Raw genomic sequence first — 18,604 nt, 5'->3', positions numbered from 1 at the left:
TAGTGTTACAGAGATCGAATTCTGAGTGGCAAGGAACAGTAGTGTTATAGAGATCAACTGCTGAGCGGCAAGGAACAGTAGTGTTACAGAGATCGACTGCTGAGCGGCAAGGAACAGTAGTGTTACAGAGATCGAACTGCTGAGCGGCAAGGAACAGTAGTGTTGCAGAGATCAGTAGTGTAGAGATCGAGATTCGAATTCTGAGTGGCAAGGACAGTAGTGTTATAGAGATCGAATTCTGAGCGGCAAGGAACAGTAGTGTTGCAGAGATCGAATTCTGAGTGGCAAGGAACAGTAGTGTTATAGAGATCGAATTCTGAGCGGCAAGGAACAGTAGTGTTATAGAGATCAACTGCTGAGCGGCAAGGAACAGTAGTGTTGCAGAGATCGAATTCTGAGTGGCAAGGAACAGTAGTGTTATAGAGATCAACTGCTGAGCGGCAAGGAACAGTAGTGTTACAGAGATCGACTGCTGAGCGGCAAGGAACAGTAGTATACAGAGATCGACTGCTGAGGGGGCAAGAAAACAAGCAGAGTTAAAAAAAAGGAATAAACTGTTATTAGCCTATACCGTTCAAAGACACATATATATTTATGTATACTGAATAGATATAAATTGATGTTACCTAATAATTAAAACCGTCTAATATTGTAGAAATTGAAAATTTTTACATGTCCATTCAGTTTTACCTTTCTTTTCTTTCTTATAATATACGTATTAAGTATGGAATAACTCAAATATTTTTTTATATTTCTCAAGTTTTCCTGATGAGAGGATGAATTTCAATTCTGAATCTTATGAAACGTTCTGTTATATATTTTGTAATATATAATGGTGGACATTCTTTCATCGAGTTTTCTTAAATAATAATTAATTTTTTTATTTATAGTTTAAATTTATATAGTATAGCAATTATATGAATAAAAGTATATACACATTTACGTGCAGATCCAACTAATTAATTCAAAAAAGCATGTGTAAAAACTTAATTCGTTTAAAATACATCAGAGCGAATACTTTATCTAAACGTAATGCCACAACAGTATCTTTATACATAAATCGATTTAACATAATGTATGTTTTCAAGGAATACGTTATTAGTGTGAAATATAATTTTCATAATTAAAACATAAACGTTAAGTTGCAGAAGAAAACACAATTGTAAATGTCGGGTAATAAACGTTTTTGTAGGTTTCCATTTAACTTGCTGCTCTTTTCAGAAAACACTGACATGTATATTCGGTTTAAACACTTTTTATTTATTAATTATTCTCTCTTTCTCTGTTTTATTTAAATTCGCACACGATACAACACAAATTCGGATAATGTATTACTCAGAATTGTGTTAGGGCTGAAGAAAGCGTTAAACAGGAAAATATAAATTTATTTTACATAAAAATATAAAAAACACAACGGATTCTAACGATCTGAAAAGATGATTCATTGTTACCGAAACAAACTCGAGTACAAACACACGCAGTTATAATGCTATTTTTATCACGTCAACAAATGTTTTTATCTGTAAACACTTGTTTGTTTGCCTAATAAAAGATACCACCATAAACTATATTAATATAACAATACATTGAACATTAATAGTTAATAGATTGCTGGGCTTAATAAGGTGTATACACGAAAGGTTTCGTTTCTTATTTGCATACAATTTTGGTATCACTATTTTATATAATGGATTATTTACAGTTACGATATCAATATTCTTAGTCTGCTTATTTAATATTTAAGCTGTAAATATTTTAAACTGATAATGAAGGCAATTAATATCAGAGTCAATAACACAACCAGATTGTTGTGAAAAATTGTGTTTAATCCTTCAACGTGGATTCACGGCCGACTTCAGTTTCTAGTGACCGTAACGGTATAGTGCAGGTTGGTACAGCAACAGCGGGTATACTTAGAGAGCTATCTGCACATTCAATACATCAAGTCGGGATGGCCGTGTGGTCTAAGGCGCTACTCTCGGACACCGGAGTTAGGCCTGGAGTCGCGGATTTGATTTCCCACGCTTGACTTTAGGGATTTTTGCGGTCTGCTGTACACTTATGAGAGTCAATAATCTGTGAAAAAGCCAGCTGGAGGATCAAATCTTAAATTAAGGTTGGTTGGGTTAATTGGGATCAATGAATGTTCTTAGTACTCAATGGACCCTAAACACCTGTTTTGCATTTATTTGTTTTTAATAAAAAAAACACACTTTTATGATGTACAAGGCATTTATTCTTGAATCATGGCAATCATAATATATTTTAAAATAAAAAACCATTTATACAATAATAATTATAAAAACCTCTGCGAGATCAATTCATATTTTTCATATTATTCGTTTATAGTAAAGTTGCTATGCCATTACCAAATGTCATACTATTATATATATATATATATATATATATATATATATATATATATATATATTATATATATATATATATATATATATATATATATATATATATATATATATATATATATATATATAGTATGTATAGTATAGGTATATGGACACATAAATCTTGTAACCTATATTTCTGGTCTGTATACAATACCGAGTGTATGCATGAAACATTTATCAGAGTGGACAGGAGTACGTGAGCAATAAAATAAAGTTCTTATGAAAAACACTCCTGCAATCCTCTTTAACGTCGTGTATCATTTGTAATGAATGTGAAACATGATAAGACCATAGTAACAAATGGCACTAAAAAGTATACATATTCCTCCTGATTTTTTAACGATTATAACGATATAAAAGTAATTTAATTATTTAGACTAATCTTTATTCTGGGTAATACGAAATTGCTGTGATTATGTCTTTGACCCTCTAACACACTGTAAGTTAAGTGATAGACACAGAAGGTAGAAACAGATTCACCCTTGAAAGAAATAACAAATGGTCTACTTTATTCACCATTTGTGTGTTTGACAAATCTCTTGTTCCGTTTCTCTCAGAGTCTCTCCATCATTTGTTACGTCCACTCTTATCAATCACTCGATACCTTCGATTGTTTCAGCCGATCCAAATCATCGCCACTTAGAAATCTTACAAACCCTTAGGATTTACTCCTACTTTATCATAAAATGGTGTCTAATATTCCCTGAAATTTAGCGAAGGCAATTACAATTGGAATTACAATAAAATTTGATATTAAGTTTGTTTCACCATATTGAGGTATTGGTATTTGAGGTATTGAGGTATGCAATTACGGCGGTCAAACCATGACGTTCGTAAAATAAGTATTGATAAATTTCACAACTGTCTAACCACCACAATAGTCTCATCTCTAATAAAGCCAGATTTACTGATTTTCCAATTTCCAAAAATAATAAATTAAATTGTATTAATTAAAAAATGTTACATTTCTTCATATTTTCTGTAAACAGCACAAGTTTGAACTTCAATTTCAAAGAATCTGACACTCTGTGTTGTAAATAAGTGACAACACTGTTTATCAGGCTGTCAACTTGGAGTCCTCCTTAACGTGTAAACATACATTATAGTCTTAGAATTCTTGCTATTACAAGAAAGCTAGTTGAGAAATTATAAATATATTCAAATCTTAATGTGTATGAAATTAATGGTTTATTTAACATCATAAAAATGTATGTTTTTCATTTTAAAAATATTTGTATAGGCCTACATAACTTAAATTTTTTAGCGTTACTGGTTATTAAAATAATAATATACAGTTAAAATTAAAATACATTTTTCATTCACATGTAAACTAAGTAGTAATTAAAATAAATATTGACATTATATAATATCTATAAATATACTATAATAATAACAACTGCACATAGTACTGTTGCCTTGGAAACCGTCCTTTACTGTATTTAATCGCTGCCTTTCCTGACTGAACATAAAACATAAATGAAAGACAGTTTTTCAAAAGGATCTAAAGCTTAGACGCTGATTAAGGACCACGCTATTTACTCGTAATTTAACTGGTTTGCTCCGGTTTTGATGAAAAGCCGCTCGGTTCAGTTCCAGTTTCTAGGTTAAGCAATTACATCTCAGGGTACATAAATATTTAACACATGAAACCCTTGTGTTTTGAGGGCGTTCGTGATTATGTCGCAAGGCAATACATTGTACAGGTACGTATATTTTAAAATTATATGCTGAGATGTTTTTAATGAGAAAATTATTAGGCTATTATTACTGAATGAATAAAAAAAATTATGAATCTTTCATTTTATGTTTAATTCTTTTTATCTCCACTCACAACGCATTTTAATAGCGATAAACTCTTTCAATGCTAATAATAATTGTCATTACATTTCTCTAAAAGTTCAAAAATGTGATAACAAATTAAGGTAATACTGCATCTACATATTTTATTTGTAGCCTATGCACAATTTAAAACGCAAATAACGACTTCACAGCTTAAAATAGTCACTTTTCAATATAGTTTGAGCGAAATTCTAAGAGCTTTGTATTTAACATTATTTTATAGGTTGTTACTACAGAAGGTGCTAAACATGAGTTAAAACAGCCTGTATATAAATTATACGATTGATTCATATAAGGTCTCTAAATCGATTTAGATAGAAGAAAGTACTGTAGAATAGTGCAATTAACGATTTTCTCCGTGAATCAACCGTTGAGCAGCATTAAAATATTATTATGAGTTTCAAGTGCCAAATTCCGTAGGCCTGGATAGCAATCCATGAGTTTGTTTATTGCACTTCGATGGAAACGAAACCTAATTATCCCTTTTTATATATTAATAGGATCCTTCCTATAAATAAGTTAAATCTATTTATATTCCTATATAAATAGATTTAACTTATTAAGCAACGATGACTGCAGTTGTGGAGATAATTGTCTAGAGATGGGGATTTTTAAATCATTAAGTTACCTCAGAGCTGATTTCTTTCAAATAATTACTTACCTCACATACGCTAGGTAAATCGTCGTTGTTTATACTAACTAAATCTATCCTAGGGCACTAAAATAGGAGAGAGGCCAGAAACGTATCCCCCCCAAGTCTGTAGCTTACCTGAGAGTTACTGTAGGGAAGTTTCCTAGTCTACATAAGGGTTTCAAAATTCTGTGAAAGGCATTTAAACATGACGACATGACAAGGAGTAACAAGATATTTTGTTTTAGTACCAAGACCTACTTCAGCAATACAAAGAAAACATTCTCTTGGAATGGTTTAGAGTGTCAGCTGACTTCTTGAGTTGTGTGAGTTTTTAGGCAAATTGGGAATCATCTACTCTAGCGTTTCGAGATTGACCTCGAATTCCTCAAAGAACCTCTGTCAGAGTATTAAGTGATGATCTACTAGAGACTGTTTGAAATAACACGGAACAACAGCACGGAATAAGTCAAGGTTCGTAACCTTGATGAAATGAATGTCCCCTAATGTCACATCCTACTACAAAACGACATGTCTAATAAACATAGTCACTAAATATTGAGTTATAGTCTCTGAATATCTTTATCAGCAATTATAATTAGGGAGGCGGTGCCCATTAGATGCATTAAAAATAGTAATAATATTTTTTTACATTACAATTAAAAAAGTAATAATGTTTTATATACAAATAAACCAACTTTAAAACGCCAAATAAAAATCAAAGAACTAAAAAATAAAGATAACTTTTATTTTAAAAACGAATGTAACTCAAAGCCGATACCACAACACTTTTGAAGTTGGCGCCAAATTTTTAAAAGTAATTTATTATGTTATACAAAAGAAGGATGCAGTTTGAAGATAGAACGTGGCCATATAAACAATTAAAAAATAAAAATTTTTACAACATTGTGTAATAATTAATGAAAAGCTGTAATTGAATTAATTTGATGCACAGGCAAATTAGATACGTAATTGTATTTATGAGTCATAATTTAGTATAATGTACAACCTCTTACATAGTATGCATGAATCATAGTATAATGCTTAATTCAATTGTGCATTATTAACTTTAGATTGTGGTTAATGGAACAGTCTTTCGATCGATCGGTTGGTATCTATCGAAGTTAAACTATCGAGGTAGATATTTTTTGTGGTAAAGTACTAAACCTATATTTCCATTTGCTGTTTATAAAACATTAAATTTAGGAGTCTAATAAGGAAAAATGTCTACGTACGTATAGCTTAGACATTGGTTATATAATACACATGTTTCAATAAAACTTCGTTCTCTTAAGAAACTTTGTGGTGTCGACTTTGAGTTACTTACGTGTCCTGCAATAAAAAGTTATTTTTGTACTTTTTGGTCCCTTTTTAGTCCCTAAAACATGTTTTTTAGCTAGATTATTTTCATAAAAAAATATTGTTTCATGTTTTTGTTTGACAATGTGTCATTGAAATGGTCTGCCATCAATGACAAACTGTTTGCCGATTACAGATTACGCGTGTAATCGAACTTTACGGAAGATATCGATGGTCGAACTCAACCATCGGTTACAACGATTTTAATAATATTGTGAGGCATCAGTTTGTTGCTCCCCTCCATTCACTAACTTGAATACTACGCAATTATAAGGAATAATATAAAGTACAAAACCAAAGATCGAAGTAAAGTTGTTATTTTGTGTTACATGAAGTATTGTGCTACTAGTTTAAAAACCTATGTTGACATTTTATTGTGATTTTCCTCTAAATTTTACAATTTACTTATATCCAGCGTAATTGCTTGTTGCGTTTTCAAATTTAATCAGTATTTGAATTCTTGTGTAAATTCAATTTTAAAACTACTATCTACAAGCTCATTTAGAAGAAATGGAATCAAAATATAACAGGGTAATTAGGGTTAATTAATTCTATTAGGGTTATCATATGTCAAACTGTTAATTCCCATATCACCAATCAAACATAATTATTTAAGTGGGTAACACTAAGTAGTTAATTTTGGAAAAAAGAACACAAAAATCCAATCATGTGCAAATAAAATATCTTTATTAAGTTCGGAATGTGTAAGTATATAAGTAGAACCACCCTTGAAAGGTACAACAAATGGTCTCTTTTATTCACTGGCGCTTTTGACAAATTTCTTCCCCCGCTTCTTTCACGGACTCTCCGCCATTTGTTTGCTACCCGCCATCAATCTGTGCTATTTCCACAAACTTCAGGGACGCGACCACTTCATAATGCTCATTATAAATAATAAATAATGTTTTTATATGTAGATGCTCGCAAGCTACATTCGTAGAGTCTTGTCACTCAGTATAATTATTTTGCTACTAACTCACTTATATTAAATAAGTACCTAAAAGCACCGTTTTTGTATATTCTTAGAAATTCATTTTCTAATTTTCAGTTTTTACTCCTATTCCTTTGTGGAATCAGTTATGTTTTATACTAATTGTTTTGTTTTACTGATTTGGAAAGTATTTATTTTCCTTTAAAACAAAAACAACATATTTTTTAGCTAATACTATAAATAAAAACGCATAAGAGCAATCACTAGGTTTCTAATGCGTAATTAGCAGCATCTCCACGGATATTTGTTGCTTTACCTACTGTGAAATTGATGCAAATATTGTGGAACAAATACTGTATTGTTTACCAGTCATTTTAATATTGTAATATGAAAAATTATTCTATTATATTCAAAAAAGGATGGTCAAATTACTGACTCTGAAACTATCTATGGTCGTTTGCAATTAAAAAAAAATTTATTTTAAGTAGTATATTGAATTTAATATTTATATTTTGTTTTTATTTTTAGGATACTATATTATAAATTCTAATTATACCGTAACACATAAATGCTGATAATAACAATCTATGAAGTTTGATATCAGCCATTTGCATGAAATTTGTTATACATTAAAATATAAGTATTTCAATATACGGTAAAGGATTGTGTAGCATAAAATCTAATTAAATATTATTTAATACAAACATGTAATATTTATTTATAACACGTAGGCTATATTTAATGTTTATGTTTTAAAATTCACGGTTAATTTTTGCGCAGTTTAAAAGAAAATAGTGTTTATAAGTATTCTAATCTAGGAGGAAAGTTATCTTTATAAGTTACTACGTAATATTTTAAGAACACCTTTAATTATTTGTTATGGTAATACTCGCTATGATAGAATAAGAGCAATACGAATCAATATTCATGAAAAAATAGTTCATAGGAATCTACGTATATTGAATATGAGAACGAATTTTAATAATTAATTCTCATTTATATGAGATTTCCTCATATTATGCGAATATTATAACATAGGCTACATATTGATATTCAGCTCTAGTTTGAGTATTCTGTTGTGTGGTTATTCTGCGGTTACTATTCTATTACCGCACAACCTATCACGTGACCTGTTGATGTCAGTCATGTGGACCCCCAGTGGTGATGATGACACTTAATTAGAGACAATCATGATACAATACTACCATTATATAATACTATTCTGTACCCCATGTTATTGTCAAAATACAGCATTTCTTCAGAACACTGAAGCATATTGATTTATCATACCTATCCTTATTTAATATTGCATTCAGAACTTATTAAAAATGTGCATTGCAATGCATTTAGAACATTACATGTTTATTAAAACATATGGAACATTTAAACGGTAAATTTATTGGTCTTATTGCAAGAAACAAGGTGGGTTTGCTGCTTCATGTCTGTCCAAGAACATATAACCGAATCATTCGATCACACGGACAATAATCGTGTAGTTTACTTTACATAACTGATTTACCACATACAAAGTAATATTTCAATCTCATGAATCAAAAACTTAATCTCCTCTTAGATAAAAACTCAAACAGATAGAACTATAAACATATCACAAGACAGGAACACCCAAAAATCATATTATAAATAGTTCATTATGATGAGTGTAATAAATGAAAAAGATAAATCCAATAATCGCTCCTAATACACACAACATTAATTCAACCCTGTTTGAAGTCGAATTGCACTCTAGTTTTCAAAGTTATTGGATTGAAAACATTTCCGAGTATTTTGAATAGTAACTTGCAGATCTTATAAAAGTCAAAAGAAATAAAATAAACTATGTAATTATAAAGTATAAGTACGCAACACCACGTTTCGTAATATACTTCACTGACGTTGCATGCAAAATTTCAAATCTATAAATAATTTCATTCCCGGCAGACAGAAATTCAAACAAAAAAGAAGTTTAAAAATTACACATCATAGAAATAATTATGTAGAAATGAAAATGCAACATTTAAATTCTTCATATGAAATCTTTCTTCATAACTTACTTCAATTTCTTATCTTGCCACATGATAAATTTTTCATTACATTGGGTTTCATATCAGTGTTAAAATAATAATAGTCTGCTCACTAAAAATTATATTATATGTGTTGGCATGTTTAGGGTACATCTGTTACTATGTCAAATGTTTGAATCTCCTTTGGTTGTATTGGTTTTCTTTATAAATGTGATTATTCTGATATTTCTTAGTTGCTATCATGGTTACCCATAACACTAATGTAAACATATTCGCTAACCCTCAGTCAAATCCCATGGAGTGACATGCATCATCATCAAACTCAGTGTTCTTAATATAGAAATGAAGCTTCAAGCACAATATAAAGTATATAGGCCAGTTCGTTTTCAAGACATTGTGCGGACAGACAGACAGACAGAGCTAATGCTCAGCCAGTTTTATTACTTTAAATTTTTTACCTTTTTTTATTTAAAAAGGAGAAGCCGATCCCCCTTTCAAGCCTTATTTTGCCCGTCCTCATGGGCCACTGGCCTGTGCGAGGATCTTATCAAACAGAATAAGGGGGAGAGTCGATACAGTACAAGGTCGATGATACTGATAAAAAGTGCAAGGGTCACAGACAGGATTCGAACTTGCGTTATCTCTAACTCAGATTCTAAGTCCAACGTCTTAGACCGCTCGGACATCGGCAATCCCATTAATGTCGATTATTCCCAATTGAGAGATTGACCTGAATATTTTTGCCCATTTCGCTTTATTTTTTATTTTTCATCCACAAATCTCTTCATACGTTCAATGTGCTGCATTCGCGTTCGTCAAACCATTTTATTTCACTTTTGTTATCTTTTGTTCCAGCATATTTTTCTGCACAATGCTTATGGATCTTGTACGTTTTCTCACACCATCCTCTGTGATTTAGATGTATAATGTCTTTGTCAGTTTCTTTACTCGCCTATATTTGTTCTGCAAATCAAATGCCTACAAATCAAATGCCTACAAATCAAATGTCAAATCAAATGCCTGCAAATCAAATGCCTACAAATCAAATGCCTACAAATCAAATGCTACAAAAAAATGCCTTTTTGAGCCTCAAATGGGCATGCAAATGACAAATGCCTACAAATAAATGCCTACATCAAATGCCTACAAAATGCCTACAAATCAAATGCTGCAAATCAAATGCCTACAAATCAAAGCATCTTTAATATGCCTACAAATCAAATGCCTATTCCTTTCTTCTTTTTCTAACACGAGTAATTATGAATAAAATGCAATATGCAATATATTTAAGTAATCGGGTATATCAGTAATCATGAATGTTCAGTACTTAGAACTTGCAATAAAGACGTAGCTTTAGCATTAAACACATTATCAACAAAATAGCCTTGAGGAGGAACTTCAGCCATCTACTTATTTTCTAAATTGTCTGAAATCATCAAGACGGATCGCACTGCTCACAATAAGCGTATTATCTTCACACTACATAAACTTGCCACTGTTTCACCGCCCCGGTCCATTAACTGCGAAAACTCAAAGGCGGACGAGTTTCTTTTCTGCAGCTGCTTTGGTGTACTTTACATAACCCAATTTTAAACCCGCGGTAAAAAGTTCACTCCCCGGTACAATGTATGCTGAGAAAAGGTTAAATAACTAGGTCTTACTAGGCTTAATATAATAATAATTATACATTTTCCAACCACACTATACTTTTTCCTTGAATATATCAATCTTCTATGACCACTTTGAGACATTAACTGAGGTCCTATATCGAAGAGTTAATTTCCCTATTTTCCAAAAAGAACATATAATCTAAATAAAAAATGTATAGATTCTGATACATATAAAAATTAACAGAATCCTTACTCTAATAAGATACTTTTGAATCAATTATGAATAATTAATTATATATATTGCGTATACAATATTGACTGTAGAAATATACACTTATTACTCTTCAATAATTAACACTGTTTGTTTTATTTCTGTCACATCATTCGATGTCTAAGATCAAAAATTTTAAATGTTAAAATAACTTCAACAATTTTAAATGAAGCCATTATTAATATGGAATAATTATATGATAAAATCATTCATGTTAAGAGCCAGTATTTAGTATTTTTATCATAATTTAGTGCTATATGCCAGTTTTACAACTTATTATCCACATTTTGCAATAACTATTAATTTAAAATGTTATTACCGGACAAACGTCGTTATTAAAGTGTACATAAACAATGTTAAACGCAAAATATGTCTTTAGTTCTTCACACATTATTATAATCTTTAGTAACTCAAAATAGGTATTTTTGATATAACAGAATTTAAACTTATCCCTTTAAGACTCATAATATGAGTTCATATTTAAATTTACGTCTTATTCATCCGGATTCTACTGAAGTGCACTTTTGGTTTCACTTTGACAATATATTGTAGAGTTAACTTCAGGTTGGAGTTTTGATCAGTTGAAAATTTTGATTCTTACCTATGTAAGAATCAAAATTTTCTTAACAACCAATAAACAACTAGACGTTGTGTATACAACGTCTTGTTGTTAACTGCTCTACAATTAGAAATCCCAAGGTGATCCAGGACTGCAAGAGCGCTTGGGTCAGAAACCAGAAAAGCTAATTTTTACCAAAAACTCAAATGTTATGGTTTTTTTTCACTTCAAAGCAGGAAACTCGGAAAGCCAATAGAGGAAACGAAATGATTTATATACATTTCTATAACACCTTCTACAGGTGAAGAAATTGAGAAGGATATATAAGAAGAGATTGTAAGAAATCCATTAGAGGAAATATCACCGGACTCTGCGGTCTCTTTGTTTGCATTTGGAAGGATGATAGGAAAATAAGAGAGCAGACAAAAAGATAAGCAGGTGCTGGTGTTACCCATCATGATAAAATAATAAAGAAGCGATGAGACGATGAAGCTAGGCCTGGCTTGGTTGTTATTTGTGTTAGAAGAATCCTTCTATGTTCTCGCCGATATAAAAATACATATAGCAGTAACATTGTTATATAAGTGTATTTAGTTGTAATATACTATTACAAAGACCTGCTCAACTTATAATATTTACATCTATTATTCCTCGTACAAAATTAAAATAATTTTACCCCAAAGTTACCACTTAAAACATTATAAAAATTATATTAAAACACGTTAGTGAAATAGCATAAGTATAATGTTCAAGGAATAGATACATATGTAATGCTTAAAATAAAAATATTGGATCTTTGTTTAGTTTCATTTTGCAATATCATTTTCAGAAGACGGAGCTCGGAGGGACGAGAGAAGTGATTTATATTCAAGAGGGAAACATTAGGTTAATGTATTTGCCATTTGGAAAACTTCTACTGGTTGATATTTCTTCGAGACATAAATCTTAATTTTTTCGGGACGACAAATTATTTCATTCATTGACCGCCTTTTTACTAACGTTTGTGTAATACACATAGCACCACACTTCATGGTAGAGAAACTTTCTGAAATATCGTGCTAATTATAAAGTAAATATAATGTTAAGAAACTAATTTAATTTTTATTCTAATAAAAAGAGACTACTAAACAGTTTTGTCTGATTTAGCCAGGAGCCATTCAGTGTAATCTAGATTAAGATATATTCCCATCGTTTCACCAGGTGTACAGTTGAGCGAAATTTAGACATGAACCCCAAAGTAGCCGAAATTTCTACAAATAACACAGCTATGGTGGGAATGTTGAATATAGCTCCACTTCCTGCTTGGATCTTCGTCCCCAACGTTTTTGGATCTTTTCAAACGGACGTACACTCCAATTTGCAGGAGTTGAGTCAGTGACAGTGTCAGATATCAGACGCTGTACTAAGAGGAAGGTGAAATGTAGCTAAATTCAACATTCACATTGAAACAACCCTTATCCCCATAGCTATAGTATATGTTATCTATAGTATAGTATCCCCCTACAAGGAGTTGATTTTATGTTGACAAATATCGGTGAAGATGTGAGGTTAGTTCATTAAAAGTGCTAAAAATAACAATTTACTACATTTTTAAAATATAATATTTTTTAATTTACAGTAGGGCCTAGACAGTTACAAAATGATAGCTTTATCAGGGTCACCTGACTGATCCTATTCCCCATATAAAATGGTTTATTGAAGTCCTAATTTGAAGTATTTAGTTTAAAATGATGTAACCACATGCATTGTATAGATAAAAGGAAAACATTTTTTGACTATAAAATTCATAGCTGGGATTAAAATATTGACAGTGAAACCTTTAATGAGAGATCATTTAAATATATAAGTACGTGTGAGGTTTAACAATTTCAAGAGTAGAGAGACAAATACGATGATCGACAAGAATCAGTTTATTTGTTTGGTATACTTTTCATATTTTTGGATAATTTTCACCTACAGTTCCATCCAGAGCAATCCAGGGAATGAAAAAATATGTATTATTGTACTTTGTTCAGTTATAAACATAAAAGCTTCCATCACTCACAGTACTTTTAAATTCAGCGGCACGATCCCAGTTTATGAGGTACAGTTGTCGAAATTTACTACTGAAGTGAAGACAAAGAGCTGCACAGGACCCTCAGATTTAGTGGAAAATAAGAGTTACTCAAGTAACGATTTTCAGTCATACTACTTCGTCTCAGGTTAAGCAGGTGTAATAGCTATAAATATATATATATATATTTAAATTGGCGATGTCATGACATCAATAACTCTTCAATACTTAATAAATTGCAATAGCTCAAGTAACTCAACTATTAGGACCTGAAAAACTTTAAACTTTCAAGTTCTAATAGTACGGCCAAACCTGGTCATTCTTGCTTCTCTGAAAATGAATTTAAACACTCAAAACATTTTGTATGTAATTCGTGAAACGTTACAGTCTCAAAACCACAACCTTCCCTGCTTTTCTTAGGTTTTAGAAACAACTTGTTCATATTTTTAAATTGCTGCATATGACAATCACGTCTTCTCTGATGAAATGATCAAATTGGCTGCACATACATGGTAAAGATAAATATATTGTTTATTGGAGTTTCTATTTTGAAAAGCTATTTTCTTGAAAAACACATTATAAAATGAAATTAGCTTGAACTTATCTGAAAAATATGAGAGAAACAGAACTCTTAGATGTTGTCATTGGGCCTAAAATAATATTGAATTCAACTTAAATAACAATTTTCCGAAATTACAAAATATCCATTTTTTAATAATTTTTTAAGCTTTTCAAATAAATTCCTTATTCAAAACTTCCGATTGTTTTAATTTATTAGTTCTAAATATAACTTAAACATCTTTATTACTTTTCAAATAATTATATTTTAACTAAGTTCCTTTTTTTCAGGTAAACTGATTGTTTATTTATCATAAATTTTGATCTTTGATGTTTTCTCTGTTACGCAATAACTTGCAATCATGTTTCACAAATACGATGTTCATCATTACAACAATCAGAACTTCATTCATCGGTATAAAATTGAAAAATGTTTGGATTTCACGATTACATTGGTAAAAATAATAATTCCAATAATAAACCTAAGGTATTTTCATTCTCTGTTTTCTAAGAGAGTGTTCAAAATCGTTTAAGAATGCTGTTTGTGCAAAAGCAGTTTCCTGTAGATCTGGAGTTTGCTCACAAACTTTCTACGAACTATTGGTGTGTAGAATTTTAGGAACATCTCAAAATACAGGTAGGAGTAACAGATTATGTTCTTGAAGCTCACATTTTCGGTCTTTTTGGGAGCCCACCACCCATGCGGTACAGGTATTGATGAAATTATAATTTTCCTGTTGGAGGCCATGGTGATAGTGAGAAGGGGTGGTTTTTGGTGGCTGAGGTTTTATGAATGTAAATGTTATTGCGCTCAGATATGTTTGCAAACATTTCAGAACTGTAGTAAATGTGTTCGATTTTGTCTATTGAGGAAGCGAATGGGATGGGCCGCCTATGGAGGATACTATTCTTTATTCACCTCCGTGGTTTCTCTGTTACTTTAGCAAATCCCTTTTGTATATATTTAGGGTTTAAAATATGGTGTGGGTGTTGTCTGGGACTGGGGAGGATAACTAAATGCACCCTCCGTGTAGGGAATCTCCCCCATTTGAAGTCTTGGATACATCGCAGCACTTTTGTAGCTTACATCGTGTATAAAAGCAATCGTAAACAAAAACGGCTTAATTTAATCCAAAAATACTGTGTTGTTCCAGGAAACCTTGGTGTTTCTTAAGTGATTTGAAAATAAGCCTACTCATCTTCCGTGGAGAATAAATCACGGAGAATAAATTTTGGATAATTTTATTGAATTACGTAATGTATATATTTAAGTTAGACGAAAATGGTTTTTAAACCATTGTTTATACCATTGGATTTTAAAAACTATATAAATGAATAGATTTCTTAGAATTAAATTTCTAACTTATATTTACATTGTTTGTTGCTGTTAAATATTCAAATTAAGAACAACTTCAATTAAAATATGGATATATTTAAATGAATTAAAAGTCAAAATGTCAAAGAATGTCATTTTACCAGGCGAAGTTAGGGCTAAGAAACCCTCTCTAACACTTAACCTGGGGACCAACGGCTTATAGGTAACTTCCGAACCATCACCAATGGCCGGGCAGGCGGGCTGCTTGCAAGGACAGGATCGCTCAGCGGTCACCCATCCAAGCAGCAGCCACGCTTGACGTTGCTCGATCTGGTTACCTTGTGATAACAGCTGTACCCACTGCACTACGCCATTAGCAATGAGGTATATAACGTTTAGGATTATATTCGTCTTACTATATCATACGATCATTATCAATCATAGTATAGCAATATGGAATCATGCATCAATTCAATATTAAGGCACCGTAGGGTCTCCACTTCAAAAATTTAGATGACAAATTTAATTATTTACTAACTGTTATCAGTTTAAACAGTTTGGACTGAAAATAATAGATGCAATATATAAAGACATGCTACAGCTAAAGCGGAGAGAAATAAATTTATCTCCAGGAGAAGAAAAGCCCCCTGGCCACACTTTAATGCATTTTATAAGCCTCCGGAAAGGAATTCATCTAAAATGAAAAAGAATGGCGCCTCGGAAAGGAGACGTTCGTGGTGGTAATTTATTCAGGCTGGAGGGCGGTTCACCACCTCGGAGCGCTTGAATCACGACTGATTGTGGCGTTGAATTATCCCACTTGTCTTTAGAAGTGGCGCAATTGATCCCTGAGGAGATTGCGCAGAGGAGGCGGAAACTGCCGAGGAGGCACGAACCGTTCCGAGTGCAGGCGTAGACGCACGAGTGCCGCGCCACCCCTTATCGCACCCGTCCCGCGACAGTCCGCGGCCGTCTGCAATTAGGGGAGATCTTGCCGCTAATCCGCAGCCGAGGCGCTCTTTTACGTCAGCAATAACCGTTAACTGAGTAGGCCTGTACCGATATATATTTCATCAAGACACTTTGAGGGTATTTCTCCAATCGGACAACTTCTTATCTAGTTAGCCAAACGACAAAGAATGCGAGTGTGGTGTCTTGTGTAAATGATGACCTCAAAAATGGATTTCCTCGGGTACATCATTTTAGCTGCGGCGATTTCTTCCACTTGGATACAAGGTAGGCAAATAAAAAAGGTTTTTTCGTTTTATTGTTTTAAGGCACTATGCAGATAGGTTGTCAAGGAAATATCAAACTCGTATACAACTAAGAGTTAGTAAAAAATAAGAGTAAATAAAGTATGCGAGTATATGAGTATATTGTTCTTCTGTTAAAACACTTTTCACTGCTGCTACATTGCTACAGACTAAAAAGCTGATATTTACTGCATATACTTTTCCAAATAAATTGTATAATCACAAGTGTTTATCATAAATTAAATTAAATTTTACTTCCACGATACAGTTTTTTTTTTATTATTCAGCTTATTACTGCACCACTGTAAAACATTGTTTTGTTTGTTAGGTACATCTGAGTATCTCGTTAACTATACTCAAGTAACTTCGAAAAGTTCAACAGCTTTACATTTACTTAATTTGAATCCTGGAAAACTGTTATATATTAAGAAGAGACAAAAACAGGCGAGGAGGCTACGTAAAACTACGATATAAAAACTCCAATTTATACTTTCCATAGTGTAAATTTGTCTAATAGATAATCAATACCGTATGCAAAAAGCTAAAAATAAAAACAAATAAAAAATAACCACATAGAACACCTTTATTTATAACCAAACTCCGTGTTCGACAAAACACGTATCTTAAATTTTTGGTCTCAAAAACATAGTAACTACTACTAAATATCAGCTTTATCTCGAGTTAGGCCTTGGAAATTTCTGTATGAAACATAATATAATCTAAATTAAAGAGGAATTATACGTCATCACTAATGTCTGTTGCAGGTGGATTAGAAATAGCTTATGAAAGAATTTGTTTCTACTCTACTATATTTATTGTCGACATATAAATGAGTTACTTTTAAACAAGGCAATTATTTCAGGTATTAAACAAGGGTTTTAAGCACAATTTAAAAAATTAAATTAAATTTTTATAGAATTATGAAGAAATTCAATACATTATTTCCCAGCATTATATATTACAAGGTCTGCGCGATCATAATGTATATTACGAAAAGACAAAAACAGGCGTAGGGGCCAATTACAACTTCGATATAAAAGCTCCAATTTATACTTTCCATAATGTATAATTTTGTCATAGATGACCTTTTACACTTCAGGTAAAGCTCCTTCTATCCTTATTCCTTAATCAAGTAATAAGGATAACGGTAATGGGCAAATTAAGTTTGAAAATTACTTAAGGACAGACGATTCATTAGTATGTAAACTGTCAACAGTTAACATAGGAACTTAATGGAGTATTGGAGATACACGGAAGAAATTTATACTTCGGGAGACGACAATACTTATTTATACCTCTAGGCCGGTGACCAAAGTCTCTGAATACAATACAGGCCTTTTGACTATTCCTACAAAATTCCTAAGTCCTTCATGTACAAGTAAAGTAGTGTATTACGTTTATGGTTGATAAGAGAAGACCCTCTAATTTAGTGAACAAAACGAAATATACCCGTTATGAATTTGCAGTGAGTAGCAAAAATATATTTCAATTCCTGGTCCTCCTGAAACTTGCGTTAACATGAAGTGTGTTTGTTTTTGTACAATTCGTTTTCAAAATAAATTATTTTTTACCGAGTAATTTCCTTGAACAAGAGATATAATTTCAGCCGGTTTTATTCCATTGTTGGACATTTGTTTACTTTGTTGAAGTGGCCAGTTACATTTTCTGTATTTTAATATCGTATTTACCAACATTAACGTTACAAATTGTTACAGCAGAAATATTTATATCACTTTTATTGCTAAATGTGATAAACGTAATTTGAATTATAATTAAAATTAAGTCGCAATTAATAA

General features: G+C 31.7%; 1 protein-coding gene across 1 annotated transcript in view; it reads left to right on the top strand.

Annotated features, from left to right (window-relative positions):
* Positions 1-16,520: 16,520 nt before the first annotated feature.
* Positions 16,521-18,604, top strand: part of LOC124356578 — a 434,532-nt gene continuing 432,448 nt past the window's right edge. Inside the window, exon 1 of the mRNA XM_046807661.1 lies at positions 16,521-16,791. Coding sequence (XP_046663617.1) covers positions 16,719-16,791 — 73 coding nt within the window. The 5' untranslated portion in view covers positions 16,521-16,718. The remainder of the gene's footprint in view (positions 16,792-18,604) is intronic.

This window comes from Homalodisca vitripennis, chromosome 3 (genome assembly GCF_021130785.1).
Source record: "Homalodisca vitripennis isolate AUS2020 chromosome 3, UT_GWSS_2.1, whole genome shotgun sequence".
Lineage (NCBI taxonomy): Eukaryota > Metazoa > Arthropoda > Insecta > Hemiptera > Cicadellidae > Homalodisca > Homalodisca vitripennis.
The sequence above is the reverse complement of the archived record's forward strand: the minus strand, read 5'-3'. Positions and strand labels throughout refer to the sequence as shown.